The sequence below is a fragment of the Acomys russatus genome, chromosome X, assembly GCF_903995435.1.
Source record: "Acomys russatus chromosome X, mAcoRus1.1, whole genome shotgun sequence".
NCBI lineage: Eukaryota > Metazoa > Chordata > Mammalia > Rodentia > Muridae > Acomys > Acomys russatus.
In genome coordinates, this window is record NC_067169.1 from 51,498,986 (window position 1) to 51,517,703 (window position 18,718).

An 18,718-nucleotide genomic window follows, 5' to 3' on the forward strand; every position below is an offset into this window, starting at 1 on the left:
TTTATCGTTTGGTAATTCCATTTTGACTACAATGTATTTAGATCTTTTTTTACCCCATCCACATTTCTTTATCTAATTCCTCCCAGACTCCCCCACCATATTCCATGTCTTCTTTTTTTAATATATTCTTTTACTTTTTTCAACTCTGATCTCACTGATTTGTACAGGCTAGCCTGTAACTTGTCTCATCCCAGTCCCTGAGGAGCTGTGGTGTGTGACACCAGACCTGGTGACCCAGTTAATTTTCAGCAATGCTGCCAAGACATTTCAATGAAGAAAGAATAGTCTTTTCAATGGGGAGGTGCTCAATACCCAACCAGCCTGAGCTGTTCTATAAGCCATAGGTCCCAGTGAGATCTTGTCTCAAAAAACTAGATTGCTTCTGAGAAATAACACTTAAGGCTCACCTCTCACCTCTACCTGCATATGGTTGCATTCGCTTACATACAATATACACAAGAATAGTCTTTCCATCAAACAGTGCCAAGTCAACCAGATAATCATGTACTAAAATTAAAATGTGCCCCACACCATATATAAAATTCAATCAAACCATATAAAAATCTCTTTGTGACCCAGTGAGATAGCTCAGCCTATAAAGGTACTTGCCACCAAGCCTGAGTTCACTCACTGGGAACCACATGGTAGGAGAGAACTGACTCCCACAGGTTTCCCTATGACCTCCACACTATGCATGTACACAAATATACAAAATAAATAATAAGTTTTAAATATGTATAAGAGATAAAATTACAAATCTCTTAGAAAGCATAGATGTTAGTATTTGGGACTTTTGATAGGCAAAGAGGTGTTGTTGTTGTTGTTCTTGTTCTTGTTCTTGTTCTTGTTCTTGTTCTTGTTCTTGTTTTAATGGGATACCTAAAGCACAGTTTAAGAAAATTAGATTACAGGCTGGAGAGATGGGTCAGAGGTTAAGGGCACTGACTGCTCCTCCAGAGGTCGTGAGTTCAATTCCCAGCAACCACATGGTGGCTCACAGCCATCTATAATGTGACTTGGTACCCTCTTCTGGCCTGCAGGTGTACATGCAGGCAGAGCACTGTATACATAATAATAATTAATAAATAAATAAATTTTTTAAAAGAAAGAAAATTAGATTAGACAAACTTAAAAGCTGATAAACCATACATGAATGAACATAGTCATTACACAAAATGGTAGAAAATATTCATAAGTTATATAACTGATGAGTGTCTTATCCACAATATAAAAAAAAAATCTTACTTCCCAATAAACATAACTCAGTCATAAAATGAGCAAAGCAGTGCGACCAGAAAAATGCAAATGGAAACCACAGTGACATACCTTTCACACCCACTGAGATAATTATTGTGAAAAGAAAAGATAAGGTTTGGCAAGAATTCAGAATTAAAAACATCATACGATAGGATGGGAAAATGGTATGGCTGTTTTGGGAAACAGTTGGCAGTTTGTTACAATAAATAAATTCAGAAGTACTGTATGATCCAGTGATTCCTTCTTATTTCTGTCTCCTGAGAAGGTATAAAGGCATGCTCATATTAAACTTGTATGCAAATGTCCACAGAACAAAAGTGATATTAGCCAAAAATGTGAGGGGAAACCTAAGTATATCAGTGACTGAATGGATAAATAAAATATATGCATACAGTGAAATATTAGAGTCACAAAAAGAAATTTAGTACTGGCATATGCTGCAACATGGATGAACTTGAAAATACTGTGCTAAGTAAAAGAAGCCAAGTAATGCTAAAGTATAGGAGATAATGCTAAAGTATAGGAGCTTTCCAGACTTACAGGTAGACTTATAGGCAGATAATAGTTTCAGTGACAGTGTTGCTGCATGATAGGTAAAGGGCATGAGATTTCTTTCTGTGGTAATAAAAGTGTGGCAATCCGTGGATTGTGTCGCTTTATACACCAACTCTATGAATTTGCCAAAAGCCATGAGTGACTAAATGGTATCATGTATTAATTATCTCAATAAAAGCATTAAAAACAAAAGAAGTCATATCTGTAAAGCACTAAGTTAATACTATGCAGTAGTAGGTATGCTGTATTGCAAAGAATCTTCATTTTTGTTCACTTCCATTTTCAACAAAACAGTCACTATATATTATAGAACACTCAGTTCATGTTTGTTGAATTGTCATAGTGATAACAAATGCAAAATATGCCTTTCAAAAATGAGTCAAGGAGAGTATCAACAGTTCCTTGAGACTTTTGGGTGGCTGGAAAGTTTAGAGGCAAGCTCTAGTTTGCAGATGATTCTGGTTTTAGGAGCGTAATCACTGGACAAAGGGATTTAATATTAGCTTAGCTCAAAAGAGAATGGGCTAGAGTTGATAATTAGGGAATTATCTTACAGAAATGTGGAAGTTGAAACCACAGGAATGATACGATTATAGAGAAGAGGGCTATATAGAAAAGGAAGGCTAAAAACTTGTACTCTGAGCACTTAATAGATGGAGCCAGTACAGTCAACTCAAGGGCAGCCTATAGAGGGAAAGAAGGGAGAAGGGAAAGAAAAAAAAAAAAAAAAAAAAAACAAGAGAAGGCATAGAAAAGAACCTATTTATTTCACACAGAATAAAATAGCAATGAAATTTGTGAGACTGAAAAAGGATGAGGCTAGTGCAATAAGGTTCTTGGGAGTGCTAATGATACTGAGGTTGTTGTTGTTGTTGTTAAAAGTAGGGACAATAAAGATCTAAAGGACACTGACCTAAATCGAGAAGAGATTTCAGAATAGCAGTGGGAACTACTTACAAGTGAAATGTAAGGACAACTAGAAGCACTCCTCTCTCAAGAGGCTTCGTGTCTGGGTTTGCTTGTGTCACTGACTAGTTTAGTCTCCTAGCTGTGTAGTTTTCTTGGCCTCATACTAACACCCATCCTATTAAAATAGGAGTAACTACAATTCTATTGTACTCTGTTAGAACTGTGTGTTCTTTATATTCGTTTGCAGTCTCAGTGAGAATACTATCCAGGTCATCTTCATGTCTACACCCCACAACCTAGCGCAGTTGTGTAACCTATTGTGTAACTATTACATGAGTTGTACACAAGGAACAGCTGTTTCCTCTTCCCTACAACTTAGAATTAAACCTAAGACTTGGTGCTTGGTGGACAAGCACTCTGCCACTATGCTACAATCCCCAGTGGAGAAATTTATAGTTCTTTTTAAATCAGTCTTTTAATTTGTTGTGGATGCAGGATAATTTCAAAACTTCACCCCAATTTTAAGCAGTTACATATTATAAATTTCAGGATCAAATAATTTCAAAAGGCCAATTTCAAGCCAGCACATCTTGTGCCCCACAATTTCTTGCTACATGTTCAACTCTTTTTTAAAAAATAAATTTTTCATGCTATATATTCTGATCACTGTTTCTCCTCTCCCAACTCCTCCCGAATCCTTCCTACCCACCCAACTCCATGCCTTCTTTCTCTCTCTCTTTTTTAGAAAACAAATAGGCAAATAAAACAGCATGCTTTTTTTAAAGTACAAGAAATGTATACCCAGAAACACACATGCACACAAACTCTTAGAAAACACAAAATTGGAAACTATAAAATATACAACCACAAAAACAGTAAGACAAAAAATAAATGCCAAAACAAGATGAGACAAAAAATCTACAAAAATGCCCTTGAGTTCTTTGTGTTAGCCCATAACAGTTCTTACATGTATGCTAGCAAAGACTTGACTAAAATGGCTGACCATGCCATCCAGGTTGGGTAAGCAACAGGTAGAACCAGAGAGCTTAATGGATTAGGAAAATAGGGAAGAGGCCACGAAATCAAAGTGGATGGTTTTTGAGGCAGCTGATATCCCTATCCCATAGTGTTTCATAGTCTTGATTTTTCATCTGTGAGCATAGAGGATATATTCAAGGTGAGCTGGATTTGGTCAGAAGTAAGAAGCTGCTTTAACTGGAGTTGTCCTAATTTTATAGATGTTTGGCTTTATGGTAGCTTTCTCCTTTTTTCCAGACACCCGGTTTTATGACCAATCAACTCATACAGTTGAGCATAAAAGAATACTGATCTATTTACCAGTAGCCCTGAGTTCTAGTTCTATCAGTAACAACCTATATAGACGAGACTGTTCATTGGATGATCCTTGGTTCCTTTCTGATCTCAAGTTCTATGGTAATATTTATAATTGACTTAAGTCTGAGAAAGGAAGAATTTGGCCACAGAGCAATAAGCTGAGGAAGACAGGGATCTTTATATATATGCAAACGTGGTTTCTAGAACTTCCAGTTCTTAATTCTGATCATAGAATTGCACTTAGCCTTACATATAAAGGACATCTAGAAAATCTCCTTAGTTTAAGTTTTATTTTAGTTAGCTGAACATCATTTAAAAATCTGACTTTCTGTTATCAGGATCGTAAGAGGCAATATGAGCTGCTCAAACTTGAAAGAAACTTCGAGAAACAGTCTAATGTGCTCAGACGTAAAACTGAAGAGGTAGGTAAGAAAAGCCAGTCTGCCGTGCCAGATGCATTGCCATCTTCATACTTAAACATGCTAACAAAGTGTCTTAAGAAACAGAGGATGTGAGTATTGGCTAGCAATTCATAAATCTTTTTGCTTTCTTTGGGGGTTGTTTTTTGTTTTTGTTTCTGAGACCTGATCTTGCATAGTCCAAGCTATCATTGAATTCACTATGTAGCTGAGGCTGGCCTTGAATGCCTAATCTTCCTGGCTCTACCTCCTAAGCGTTGGGATTATGAGCATGCACCACCATGTAAGCTGAATAAGTCCTTAATCTTGATTTCTTTTTATCTAGTATGGCCTGTGAACAAATAAAACTTGTGTTGATGTGAATTTTTTTTCGAATTTAAAAAAAAAGTAGACTACTAGCAATATATGACATTCCCAGACATTTTCAGCCTTTGAGACCTCCTTTAAGTATATCCCTCTTGCAAGTTCTGAAACAGTAGCTATTCATCAGTCATTGTGTCCATGGGGACTTAAAACCTGGTTCCTATAGGAATTGAAACCTAGACTTTGGTTGTTGAGATGCTGCAAATTAAGTTGTTCTTCAACATAACCACTTGCCTTTTGTATTTAGGCCGCAGCTGCCAACAAGCGTCTTAAGGATGCTCTCCAAAAGCAAAAGGAGGCTGCAGATAAACGGAAAGAGACTCAAAGCCGTGGGATGGAAGGCACTGCAGCTCAAATGAAGGTACGGACAGCTTGAACTGCCAGTTTTCTTACATCTAATAGTTTTCTTCTGATTTAAAGCTCTCCCTAATTGAAAGTCTTCCTGAAATCCTTGTTTTCCAAAAACATATTATCTTTGTCAAAGAACAAAAAGTAGAAAATTCTTTCTATCCCTGTCCGTCATAGCTCAGTTACAATTTTATTCTGGTGTAACTGACATACAGTGGATGGTACGCATTTAGCCTATGACCATATAGTGGGGGAGGAGGGTCCCCCTCAGTCATAGACCTAGGGGAGGGGAATAGGGTGAAAGCAGGAGGGAGGGAGGAACAGGAGCATAAAAGGGATGGGATAACAATTGAGTTGTAATCTGAATAAATTAATAAAATAAAGAATAAAGTATACAGACTGATGAAATGTTAAGTCATGCCATACCATGGACTGGGGTCCTAGACTGATTAAAAAGGAGGAAGTGAGATGAGTAACATGTTCCTGTCTCTCTGCTTTCTGACAGTCAGCACAGTGTGACCACCCACTTCATACTCCTGCCTCCATGCCCTTCGTGCCTTGGGGACCTATATGACATCAAACTGAAAAACAATGAACTGTTCCTTAAGTTGCTTTTGTCAGGTGTTTGGTAAACAGTACACCTAGAATCCCCAAATATGCTTTCTGGCCTACTATGGTAGCATACCTGTGACCTCACAGCATTTGTTAAGCTGAGCAGGAAAATCATGACTTCAAGGCAGGTCTGAGCTCCATGGAGTGTTTGAATCCAGTGGTTCATGTATATACATGCAGGCACAATACTCATGCACCTTAAGTAAATCTAAATTTTTAATTTTTTAAATTAAAAAACCCAAATATAACCAGGTAGTGGTAGCTCACACATTTAATCCCAGCACTCCAGAGGCAAAGACAAGAGAACCTCTTTGAGTTTGAGGCCAGCCTGGTCTACAGAATGATTTCTAGGATACCCAGAGCTACACAGAGAAACCCAGACTTGAAAAACCAGAGGAGGGGTGGGGGAGGGCGGGAGAGTTCTGTCACTATAGATTTGGTTTTATTTTTTATAGTTTTATTTTTTTAATGTGGATTGGTAGTTTGCCTGCATGTATGTCTGTGTGAGGGTGTCTGATTCTGGAGTTCCAGACAGTTGCAAGCTGCCACGTGGATTCTGGGATTAGAACTCAGGTCCTCTGGAAGAACAGTCAGTGCTCTTAACTGCTAAGCCATTTCTCCAGCCCTATAGTTTTAATAGCATGAAATTACATGGTATTTGATTTTTGGTTTCTCTAATTCAGCATAATTATTTTCACATTCATCCATATGGTTGCATACATTAATTACTATTATTGCTGAGTGGCATCCCATTTGTTGTATTGATATGCCATAACTTACCTGCTCACCTATTTGTGGTCACGAGTTATTTCCGGTTTATACTATTACAGATATTGTGTTGAACACTCACATACCAAGTTTCTGTTGGAGCCATATGTGCCTTATTTTTCGGGGGGTAGACAACCCGTACTAGAATGGCTTTCTTATCAGCTAAGTGTATGTTTTACTTATTAAACACTAAACCTTTTCAAAGTGTTTGTACCATATTACACTCCTATTAGCAGTGAGTGAAGGTTCTTGTTGCTGCATGTTCTTAACAATACTTATAGTATGGTCTATCTCTTAAATTTCACATATTCTAGTGGATGAATAATGGTACCTTGTTACTGTTTTCATTTCCCTAGTAACTAAGGATGCTGAGCATCTTTTCATGTGATTACTTGGTTTTTGTTTGTTTGTTTGGATTTTTGTTTGGTTGTTTTTTTGACATGAGGTCTCTCTACACAGTCCTGCTGTCCTGGAACTCACTATATGTAGATCAAGCTGGCCTCAAACTCACAGATACACATCTGCCTCTGCCTACAGAGAGTTGGGATTAAAGGCCTGAGTCACCATACCCAACGTGTGTGTGTGTGTGTGTGTGTGTGTGTGTGTGTGTGTGTGTGTTATTGTGTGGAATATCCAAATATTTTTCCCACTTTTGATTGGATTGTATTTTTTCATTTTAAAAACTTTGAGTTCTTACAAGAGGACCTCTGTGCTTTAAAGTTAATTTTCCCTTAGGCTGTGACTTGCTTTTTTTTTTTTTAAATACCAAAAGTATCTACTTAATTGTCTTTGTTGAGACAGGTCTCGTGTATTACTAGCTGGCCTCAGATTCACTGTGTAGCTATGGATGACCTTGGAGTCTTGATCTTCCAGCCTCCACCTCCTAAGTGGTTATACTCGGGTCTTTCTTTAGATCACATAAGTCTTTCACCCTCAAGTTCCAGGATTATAGGCATGCACACCATACCCAACACAGGCTTTTAATTGATATCAGTATATTGATTTTTTTCTTTATGATTCATAGTTTTCCTGTTTCATATGAGATCTGTAGTAAATTTGGGATTGCTAAGATGTCCTATTTTCTTCTTGAAATGTGTTTCTAATCATTACATGTAGGCATATGTTTTATTTTTGCATGTCACCTCTGTCAGAATTATATGTTTGCATATCTATTTGTAGATTCTATTACATGGATCTACATACCTACTTTTATGCTACAACCAAAATGTCTTAAATGCTATCCCTAATTTCCAAAACATCAGAAGGTGTAAGTACTTTATTCTTTCTCTCTACATTTCTATCTGAAGTTTAGAAGTCCCTTATAAATTTCTAGCAAGTCTATTACAAGTTTGATTATGATTACATATAATTTATTAACTAAGATATAAGAATATTAAGGTTTTTATCACGAATTGAGGTGGCTGGAGAGATGGCTCAATGGTTAAAAGAACTGTTTATTCTTTCAGAGGTCCCAGATTCAGTTCCCAGCACCCACATCTTAACCATCTGTAATTCCAGGCTCCTGGGCATCAGATATCCCCTTCTCGCCCCAGCCAGTACCAGGAACCTATGTGGTACATACATATACATTCAGGCAAAACACCCATATACATAAAAATAAATAATTTTTTTACTAAAATTTGATTTTATTTTTCCAGAAGTTTTTCTTTATTATCAAAATAATATTGTAGTTTGCTTGTTTTAGCCTGCTAGAATGGCAAATAACTGGTTTTTTACTCAGTTTATTTTATTAAATCATAACTGACATGAAGTAAAATGGGTGTATTTTATTGGATCGTTCAGTAAGTGCTAGGATTAAACCCAAGGCCCTGTGCATGCTAGGCAGGTACTCTACTGATGAACACTCCCATATACTGATCTGTAGTGTGCTTTTCTCTCTTCTGTGTTAGGCTTATAATTGCAAATATAAAATACGGCTTCTTTTAATGTGATACATTTGAGAGTCATCTATGCTATTTGTATCAATAATTTGCACTTTATTTTATGTTTATTTCACTGAGTCATATTCCAGTATATGGATTTTGTATAGTTTGTTTATCCCATCAAAAATGGTTTGACTTTTGTTTTGTCTTTTTTTTTTTTTTTTTTTTTTTTTGAGACCAGGGATGGCCTGGACTGGTTCTGTAGCCCAGCTGGCTAGTCTCTAACGTGCAGCAGTCCTCCTGCTTCAGCCTCAGTGCTGGGAGTACAGTCACAAACTACCACACCCAACAAACAATTGTGAATTGTATTAGTTTTTCCAGAGAGACAGAACCAATATACATGAGAAATTTATGAAGAGAAATGGCTCACATGGTTATGGAGGCCAACAAGTCCCATTGTGGTTCATTTGCAGGTTGGAAATCCAGGACACCAGTAGCACAGTTCGGTCTAAGTCTGATAGCTTTGAAACCAGGAAACTGATTGTGTAACTCTCAGTACCAGGGCAAAGGCTTGAGAATCCGGGGGTGTTGATATAAGCCCTGGAGTCCAAAGGCCAAAGTACTTGGAGCTCTCATGTCCCAGCTCCAAGAGAGACAGGAATTGCCCTCACTCTGTCAATTTTGTTTTATCTGGGACTCTATCCTGTTGAGGGTGGTAACCATCCACATTGATGATAAATCTTCCTAACTCAGTTCACCTACTCACATGCTAGTCTCCCTTGAAAATTCCCTGACAGATGTACTCAGGGAAAAAAAAAAAGGCTTTTCCTGTTCTTTAGGTATCAGCACCTAAAATAAGGCATTATATGAATTAAGCTACTATTTAAAACCTCACACACAGGTGTCTGCATAAGCATAGTTATTTCCCTTTGTAGCACCCTACATTATATCATTGTATGTCGTGTGTGTGTGTGTGTGTGTGTGTGTGTGTGTGTGTTATAATGATGGTTAATAAAGGAATGTGGTAGAATGCCTTTATGATAATAAATTTGAAAGTTTAACTGAAATGGACAATTTCCCTAAAACGCACAAACCACTGAAGTTTACTGAAGAAGAAACATGTTATAACCTGAACAACTTGGGATCAATTTCGTGTTTGGTGTGTGCATATGCATGTTTGCACATGTGGGTGGAGTGTGTGGGTGGGTGTGAACCTTGTGAAGGGCAGAGGTTGATGTTGGGTGTCTTCCTCAATCACTTCTCACCACTGAGTGTTCCCTGAACCCAGAGTTCACCAATTCAACTAATCTAGCTAGCCAATTTGCTCTGGGTGCCCTGTCTCTGTCTCCCTAAGTGCTGAGATTCCACACAGGCCACCATACTCCCATTCTTTGCTTTTTAACATAGATACCAGGGAATGAAAATCTAGTTTCCATATTTCTATAGCAAGTGCTTTATCCAGTGAGTCATCTCCCCAGCTCCTGAGATCAATTTTGTTTAGTTAGCCTCCTTTCTAGTGATGGGAATCAGGGAGGAAGTAGAAGGTAGACTTAAATTAGTCATATTTGAAAAATGGGGAGGGGGTTTGTGAGACAAGGTCTCACTATGTAGGTTTGGCTGTCCTGGAACTCCTCACTGTGTAGACCTGGCTGGCCTTGAACTCACAGAAATCTGCCTGCCTCTGCCCCCCAAGTTAAAGGCATAGATCACTACTGCCTAGTTATGTATGAAATTCTTGATCAATAATAAAATAAAACAAGCTGGCAGTGGTGGCACACACCTTTAATCCTAGTACTGGAGAGGAAGAAGTAGGCAGATTTCTATGTACAAGGCCAGCACAGTCTACATAGTTCCAGGACTACATAAAGAGACCAGATATATGGCTGGATGGATCAATAACTCAACAGAAGCAATCAAGTAAACAAAGAATTGTGTAGCTCTACAGATCCAAGTAGCTTTTCTGGTGCTCTGTTTCTGGCTCTCTGGCTCTCTCTCATCTGTCTGTCTATCTATCTGTCTGTCTATCTATATCTCTGTAAGTAGACTAGACTAGCCTTGGAACTCAGAGAAATCAGCCTACCTCTGCCTTCCAAGTGCTGGGTGTAAAGGTGTGCACCACCACACCCATCCTAAGTTTTTAAGGAAGAAATCGTATTAATTCTATTCAAAGTCCTTTAGACAACTGAATATTCAAAGTCCTTTAGACAACTGAATCGTAAGGACTACTTGTGCTGCTCAACTTATGAGGATGCTGGCATTATCTTGATACCAAAAGCAGATAAAGCCATTACAAGAAAACTACAGACTAATATCTTGCAAACATAATGGCATTTTTTTTTATTATTTTATGGGTGGATGCTTCTCAGCTAATAATGAGACTCCATCCCAAAACACCTATATTAAGTTAAAAATGCATTTAGTACACTTCATCTGCTGAGTATCACAGGTTTAGCCTTGTCTACCTTAAGTATGCTAACACACATTGCCTAGAGCTGGACAAAATCATCCAACCAGTACTTAATATCTAATGTAAATTATTAAATACAATATTGAAAATGAAAAACAAGATAATTGTGTAGGTAGAAGAGACAATAGATATTTTTTAGATGTGATAGGATATGAAAACATATAACACTATCACAAATAATGCTGACTTCTGCTTTACAGTACAATATGGAGCAAATTATTCCCCTTGTGAACATGTGCTAAATGGGAGTTCTGATATTACTGGCAAAAACCAACTGGCAAGGTGGCTCATAGCTGTAATCCTAGCACATGTGAGACTGAGGCAGGAGAATCATACCAAATTTGCGTCCAATGTATTCTACATAGGAAGTTCCAGGCCAGCCAAGCCTCATAGCAAGACTTTGTCTCAATGAAAATAAAAAATGGAATTAGTTGGTTTACTCATTTTTATGAAATGAACTTCTTTATTCTTGGTAATAGTTTTATTCTAAAATCTGCCTGTTCTTTTTTTATTGTTTTCATTTTGCTTTTTAAAATTCTTGTCTTTATGCATATGAGCATTTGCCTTCGTTTATTTATCTGCACCCCATGTGTGCCTGTTACCTAAGGAGGCCAGAAGAGAGCAGTGGCTCTGATGGAACTAGAGTTACAGTTGTGAGCCACACTATGGATGCTGGGACCTGACTCTCAGCCTTCTGCTTTTTGAGGCTTAGAGTGACCTCAGTCTTAAGATCCTCTACCTCAGCCTCCTGAGTCTTATAATTTTAGGTTTGCACCATCATATGCCTTCCCTTAATATTAGTATAATCACTCTGGCACTCTTTTGATTGGTGTTAGTGTGGTAACTTTAGACCCTTTCGATTTTAATTTATTGCATTTATTTTAAACTGTGTTTCTCAAACAACAAATTGTTGCTACTATTGTCTTCTTTTTTGGCTTAAAGATAGTTTTGTTTCACAGATTTGGATATTTTATGTTGAAAATTATTTTCTCTCTGATGAAATGGGCCTTTTTATCCATGGCCGCATTCTTATATAGGAATTCTACGTACCTCATACTGATTTAATCACTTCAGCTGCCCTTTTATCACTATTAGTATGGTATATTTTCATCATCAGCCTAAATGTTCTCAGGAATGGTCACTGGAATGTTTTGGTTGTTGTTTGTGTTAATAACATTTTTACTCATACTTGGAGAATTTTCTATAATGTATTTTGATCATATTCACCTTTCCTCCCCCAACTCCCATCACATCCATCTCCACCACCATACCAACCAACTTCATGTCCTCATTTTTATTTGTAAACCCACAAGTCCAATTGGCTGTGTGGCCACTGGCAGAGTGGAGTGTGGTCTGGCCACCAGGAGCCCTACCTCTAAAGAATGCACCCTTGACAGCTGTCAATAGGTCATCAGCTAGCACTAGAACTTCAAGCCTATTTACCTCCCCCTAGGATTTTTTTCTAGTTTGAGTCTTCACAGGTCTTATTCTATTGAGAACTCTTTCCAACTTCATTTGTGGTATTATTTTTTTCCTTTTTGGTATTGGGGATTGCATTTATACCATTTTGAATGTGAGCACCCACTCTACCACTAGGCTGTATCCACCTTCAAGGTTACTGTTTCTATACATCAAATTTGCTAATTGTATTTTCTTTTAAAAGTCCCACACATTTACTCTATTTGTTTATTTATTTTGTATTTTATTTAACTTCATTATATTTAATTGTGTGTGTGCATGTGGATGTGTGCACATGCGTGCAGATGTTTGAGGGAGGCCAGAGGTGTTGCTCTCCCGAAGCTGGAGTTACAGGCAGTTGTAAGGCACCTGACATAGGTGCTGAGAACCAAACTTGGGTCCTCTAGAAGAGCAGTTTAAGTGTCCTTAACTGTAGAGCCACCTCTCCAGCCATTCACCCACCATTTACTTTAAACATGTGTCATAACTAATGAATGGCAAAAAACAAATATTATGGGAACAATAAATAGAAATTATAGGATAGCTAGAGAAAGGTTTGCTATAGGAAACCTCGTGTGACTTTGGGGATATTGTTGATAAAGGTTCTTAGAGAGATAATGATTTTAGTGATATAGGCCAAATAAAAATCTCACTTCTAAGCTGGACATGGTGGCGCACTCCTTTAATCCCAGTACTCAGGAGGCAGAGGCAGGCAGATCTCTGTGAGTTCAAGGCCAGCCTGGACAAAGAGAGTCCAGGACAGCCAGGGCTATTACACAGAGAAACTCTGTCTCAGGAAAAAAAAAAAAAAAAAACCTCACTTCTAGTTTCATAGGCTCTGGTCAAAATGAAATTAAATTCAACTATGTCTAGCCTCATCTCCAACTCACACATCACTAATGTCTCTTCTAGAATTGGCTTGGAAATGAAATTGAGGTTATGGTCAGTACTGAGGAAGCCAAAAGGCATCTGAATGACCTTCTTGACCATAGAAAGATCCTTGCTCAGGATGTGGCACAGCTCAAACAAAAAAGAGAATCTGGAGAGAATCCACCTCCTAAACTCCGAGTAAGTGTCACAGGGAAATGCTATCAATAGCCACATGGAATTTTCAGAAAATTCTTTGGAGGACTCTTTCCTTTTAAATCCCACCTTCTTGCCTACTACCTTTACAGAGGCGCACATTCTCACCTGATGAAGTACGCAGTCATGATTCAGAGGCAGAGAGTTCTATTACAAAGGAGATTGAAAGCCTAGAGACTGAACTGGAGCTCAGGTAATGGGGCTTTCTCTGAAGCATAAATGTTATGCCCGGAATCCAAACTGGCACCATCAATCCAGTCATTCAAGACTTTCCTTCCTTTTCAAAAGATTTTTATGGGAGAAAAAGAAAGTAACAGTGTTTTGCATCTGTATGTTCAAAGTTATGTTGTGCTATACAGGTTAGATCCATCCTGTCATTTAGTCCCTATGATGCTGTATGAGGTAAGTGCCTGTCTTCTCACATTACAAATATAAGATGAAGTTGGAGGGTTTAAGGAACTTTGACAAAGAGGCCAATAATACACATCGCAGCAAAGGACCGCATATTCACTTCAACAAATGGTATCATCCAAACTGATTAGCTACATGTAGAAGAATGGTCTAGATCCTTCTCTCTTGCTGTACACAAAACAACTCGAAATAACTCAAAGACTTGATACCATAATTCAATAGAGGAGAAAGTAGTAAACACACTTCAACTTATAGACACAGGAAAAGACGTTCTGAATAGGACTCTGGAAGCATCTCTTTTGACAGTTGACAAATGGGGCCTCACAAATTTTTTAAAAAGCTTTGTATATCAAAGAACACCATCATTTCAGTCAAGAGGCAGCCTACAGAATCTACACATCTGACAAAAGGTTAAAAACTAGAATATATAATGAACTTTTTAAAAAAGTTGAGCCAGATAATGGTGGCGCACGCCTTTATTCCCAGCACTTGGTAGGCAGAGGCAGGCATATCTCTGTGAGTTCGAGGCCAGCCTGGTCTACAGAGTTCAGGATGGCCAGGGCTACAAAGAGAAACCTTGTCTTGGAAAAAATAAAAAAGAATAAAGTATGCACACAACCTGGCTTTAAAAATCATTTGAGAAAACAATGAGACAACTAACAAAAACTTCACATACTATGGTCTGCTTACCCCCACACCTACATATACACATTGAAGTAAATAAAAGGCAAAATTTTTATCTAAATCTCAATAAATATATTCCATTTATTTCAACCAATATTTAACAAAATTACAACCATTTGGATATTTCCTTGGGGTTCCTTTTGTTACAGGGTTAGAAGTACCACGTAAAATTTTAATTGGGTGCCTTATTATTTTTTAACTGATCATTCCACACATAAAATTCTTTTAGTTTTCTACTTGCTGTTGAGGCTGATCACAATAAATCTCACTGTTCTTTCCCTAAAGGAGTGCTCAGATTGCAGACCTACAGCAAAAGCTTCTGGATGCTGAAAGTGAAGACAGGCCAAAACGGCGCTGGGAGAGTATTGCCACAATTCTGGAAGCCAAATGTGCCATAAAGTATTTAATTGGAGAGGTAAAATCACTCCTAACAACAGCTATAGGGGAGCTGGCTGGGGAGGTTGAAGTGCAAGGTACCTTGGGACACTTTCTTAGTGCTTATAGCTACTTTTCATGGTAGAAACCCCAAGGATACCAGTATTGAAGCATATAATGTATAAAAGTTGCTTAGAAATGAGTACAGGCCAGTTACATAGAAAACTATTATAAAATGGTGCTCATCATGCCTGATAGATAGCAAGCATGCACTTGTGTGAGCTGTTGTTACTAGAAAAAGACCATCAGAAGTTACTGGCTAAGCATAAAGTATTGTACTACTTTTAAAAACACCTATGAGATATATATTTTAAATTTTGAGATATAGTCTCAAGGAGAAAACATAATCAGTTTTGACATATACAGATTCATTTTAAGAAAAAGTAGTCTTTTTTCTTCTTTTTTTATTTTTGGTTTTTGTGTTGTTGTTATTGCTCTTGTTGTTTTAAGACAGGGTTTTACTATGTAGCCCTGGCTGTCCTGGAACTCACTCTGTAGACCAGGCTTGCCTCAAACTCACAGAGATTCCCCTGCCTCTGCCTCTAGAGTGCTGAGATTAGAGGTATATACCACCACACTCAGCCCTCTTCACTGATCCTAAATGTATGATTTTATCTTAAACTGTCAGATGATGAATCAAGTTGATCACTCAAGACAAGCATATAGTTTCTGGATCTACAAGTTTGCACATTGCTGTGTGTACACATTTTTGTCTTGGGCTAGCAGATTCAATTCTCCTGAGGAACCCTGACTAGTCTAATGAATACTGGTATTTATGATGTTCTTGCCTGGGCTAGTAGTGAAAATAAAAGTAGGCCATTCTTGCCTGAAGTATATCTAGAAAGATCTACAATTTCAGCAATCACGCCTACAAGTTCTAACATGTAAACAGAGATTTTGAGACAGAATTGGCTAATAAGCTGTATCCTGTAAGCTCCTCTTTAAAATTTTAGAATTTTGGAATTGTCAGATACTGTCCATATTAGCTTTATTCTTGCCTTGAAACAGGACAACAGATAAATGACCTAATTTGTGGCTTCTACCCCTAAGATACCTGTCTTTGCATAAATATCAACTTAAGGCCTAGGAATAGAACAATCTTGTTATGGGGCTGGAGAGATGGTTCAGTGACCAAGAGCTCTGGCTACTTTTCCAGAGGACCCAAGTTTGATTCCTGGCAACGTGTGGTTCACAACCATTTGTAACTCTTGTTATAGGTGATCTGACACCCTTCTTCAGGCCTTTGTAGGCCACAGACCATGTGCATTATGTACAGATAAACATGCAGCCAAATTACCCATACACATAGATAGTAAAAAGGTTAAGGCCATTTCACTATTGGAATCCATATGATATGGAAAAAATTAGAATGGATTTAGACTTTTTTGGAAGAACTTTTCTCAAACCATTTCAAGAAAGCTGACCTTTTCTTGCCCAGTGAATGGGAGAAGATAGATCATTCTTCAAATAAAATGACTTTCTCTTATCCTTTCAGCTGGTCTCCTCCAAAATACAGGTGAGCAAGCTTGAAAGCAGCCTGACTGAGAGCAAAGCCAACTATATTGATGCACAGAAAATGCGGTATGAGGAGAAAAATCATTTTGCTGAGGTAGCGACAGAGCTAAAAGCAAAGCTGGTCAAAGTGGAGCAACAGCACCAAGAAAAGGTAACTTTTAGCAAGACAAGAAGTTATGATAAGGCACACAGTGCCACTGCCTTTAGCTATTGTTTTTTTTTTTTAAAGTAGTAGAATATGCCTGACATGGTGGCTGGTACCTGCAATCCTAGCACTCTAGGAGGCTAAGGCAGAAGAATCATCTCAAGTTCAAAGTCAGTCTGGACTACTTTGAGATCCTATCGCTATCTGAAAAATAAATAAACAAGCAGTAGTGACACATGAAGCTTCCTTCTAAAGTCTGTGGTCTTTTCCACACTCAGCAAGGAAGTAACCTGAAACAGAAGTGACTTCTCTAAGTGGCTCTTTGCCACTGGCTCAAATTCCAAGGTTAACATGCTGAGAAACACCTTTACTAGGTTTATTACTTTAGCTCATAAGAGGAAAAGGTGTTCTTTACCTTTAACTCACAAAAAGTTACTGGGCCACTGCTTGAACTAGATAGCATTGTTTCTCCGTTTACTCCTTTGATGTCACCCGGTGTGTTGTGTCTTTCTCTAGGTGTTGTACCTTCTCAGTCAGCTGCAACAGTGCCAAATGACCGAGAAGCAGCTGGAGGAGTCAATTAGTGAAAAGGAACAGCAGCTGCTGAACACACTCAAGTGTCAGGTACGTGAAGCATGATGGAGAACCCTGTCTCATTTGGGCCATGGCACTTGCAGCAGAAAGTAATTATCCACTGACAAACCAGAGCCCTTCCTCCTTTGAGGCCCTGTTGGATCTGGGTTAGGGGAAAGCAGCGTAGCTCCAATAAGAACTACATAATTTTCAGTACTGAAACAGAAGTCTCCATGTCAGACTTAGGCCTCCTGATTCTTTTGCCTAATCCTAAGCTTTACAGCTGAGGAAGCAAAATCATCGAGTATTCGAGTATTCACTTAAGTATTCACTTAAGATCTTGCCGGCAGGGCTGGGCCAGGGGTGGGACTGAGTGATTAGTAGGAAAGAGCGCTTAGTGCTCTTGCGGAGGACTGGCGGTCTCAGCACACATCAGGCCGCTCACAGCTCTGTGAGCCACCAGCTCTAGGAGGGATCCCATGCCTGACCTGCAGTCTCTACAGGCACCTGCGCTCATATCCACATACACATAATCAAAAATATTTTAAAAAAAACATCAAAAAATCCTGAAGGCATTCAGATGTGTCTCTCTGAGCTTGTTCTAAGCCAAGACCTGACATGTTAATAAAATGTCCAAGATCTAAAATTCTTTCAAAGGCTGGGAACACCACACCCTTTAGTAACATGTTGGAGCACTGTTTTAGTCCAGCTTAAAATCTGATTCTTGTACCATCCTTGCCAGGGTTCCCTTAGCACTTCACAACCTTAAGACATAACTAGACTAGTTAAAGTTGTCTACATGACTCCAGTTGCCTTAATGACAAGCAAGTTTAATTAGACTGGTTAGAGTAGTATGCAGACCAACTAGTCTATGTGAGAAGTGTACACAGAAGCACCTGCAGATTGCAGGGAACAACTAATGCTGTGTGGCTTCTGAACCAGCATGCTGATGTTCATAGTCGCTGTAAGCATGAGAAAGGAAAAGAAGGTTTGCTTCCTGCAAGTATATGCAGGGCTGTTTGGGAATGCTGAAATATAAGGGGCATTCAGGGAACATAGGAACAAGGAATGAGGCTTCTTTTTCTGTGTGCCTCTTGCTGGTATGTAAAAACCGTCATCTAGCAACCACTTGAAAGCAGTGTTTTAATCTGAGTTGTTTAGTAACTCTTATTTGGGACTCAAAATATCCCCACCCATAACTGTGCAATCTGGAAATAGGATGAAGAGCTTAGAAAGATGCAAGAAGTGTGTGAGCAAAATCAGCAGCTTCTCCAAGAAAACAATGCCATCAAGCAGGTAAGATGACTTCCCACCCACTTGATAAGCCTCAGGAGACCCTTGTTGCGACTGAGGCTAGGCCTTGAAAGCAACCCTCAGTGTTGATGACTTTATTTAGCCCGATACTGTAAGGTAGAGTTTTTGTGTGATCCAGTCATTTGCATTTCAAAGTTTTAGAAGCACAAGTTTTTGCCAAACATGGTGGCACACTCCTTTAATC

At 38.5% G+C, this 18,718-nt stretch overlaps 1 protein-coding gene across 1 annotated transcript in view; it reads left to right on the forward strand.

Annotated features, from left to right (window-relative positions):
• Kif4a (kinesin family member 4A) overlaps window positions 1-18,718 on the forward strand; it is a 113,754-nt gene that overhangs the window by 84,649 nt on the left and 10,387 nt on the right. The window contains exons 18-25 of the mRNA XM_051141098.1: window positions 4,395-4,478; window positions 5,086-5,199; window positions 13,287-13,442; window positions 13,550-13,650; window positions 14,838-14,967; window positions 16,483-16,653; window positions 17,164-17,271; window positions 18,439-18,516. Coding sequence (XP_050997055.1) covers window positions 4,395-4,478; window positions 5,086-5,199; window positions 13,287-13,442; window positions 13,550-13,650; window positions 14,838-14,967; window positions 16,483-16,653; window positions 17,164-17,271; window positions 18,439-18,516 — 942 coding nt within the window. The remainder of the gene's footprint in view (window positions 1-4,394; window positions 4,479-5,085; window positions 5,200-13,286; window positions 13,443-13,549; window positions 13,651-14,837; window positions 14,968-16,482; window positions 16,654-17,163; window positions 17,272-18,438; window positions 18,517-18,718) is intronic.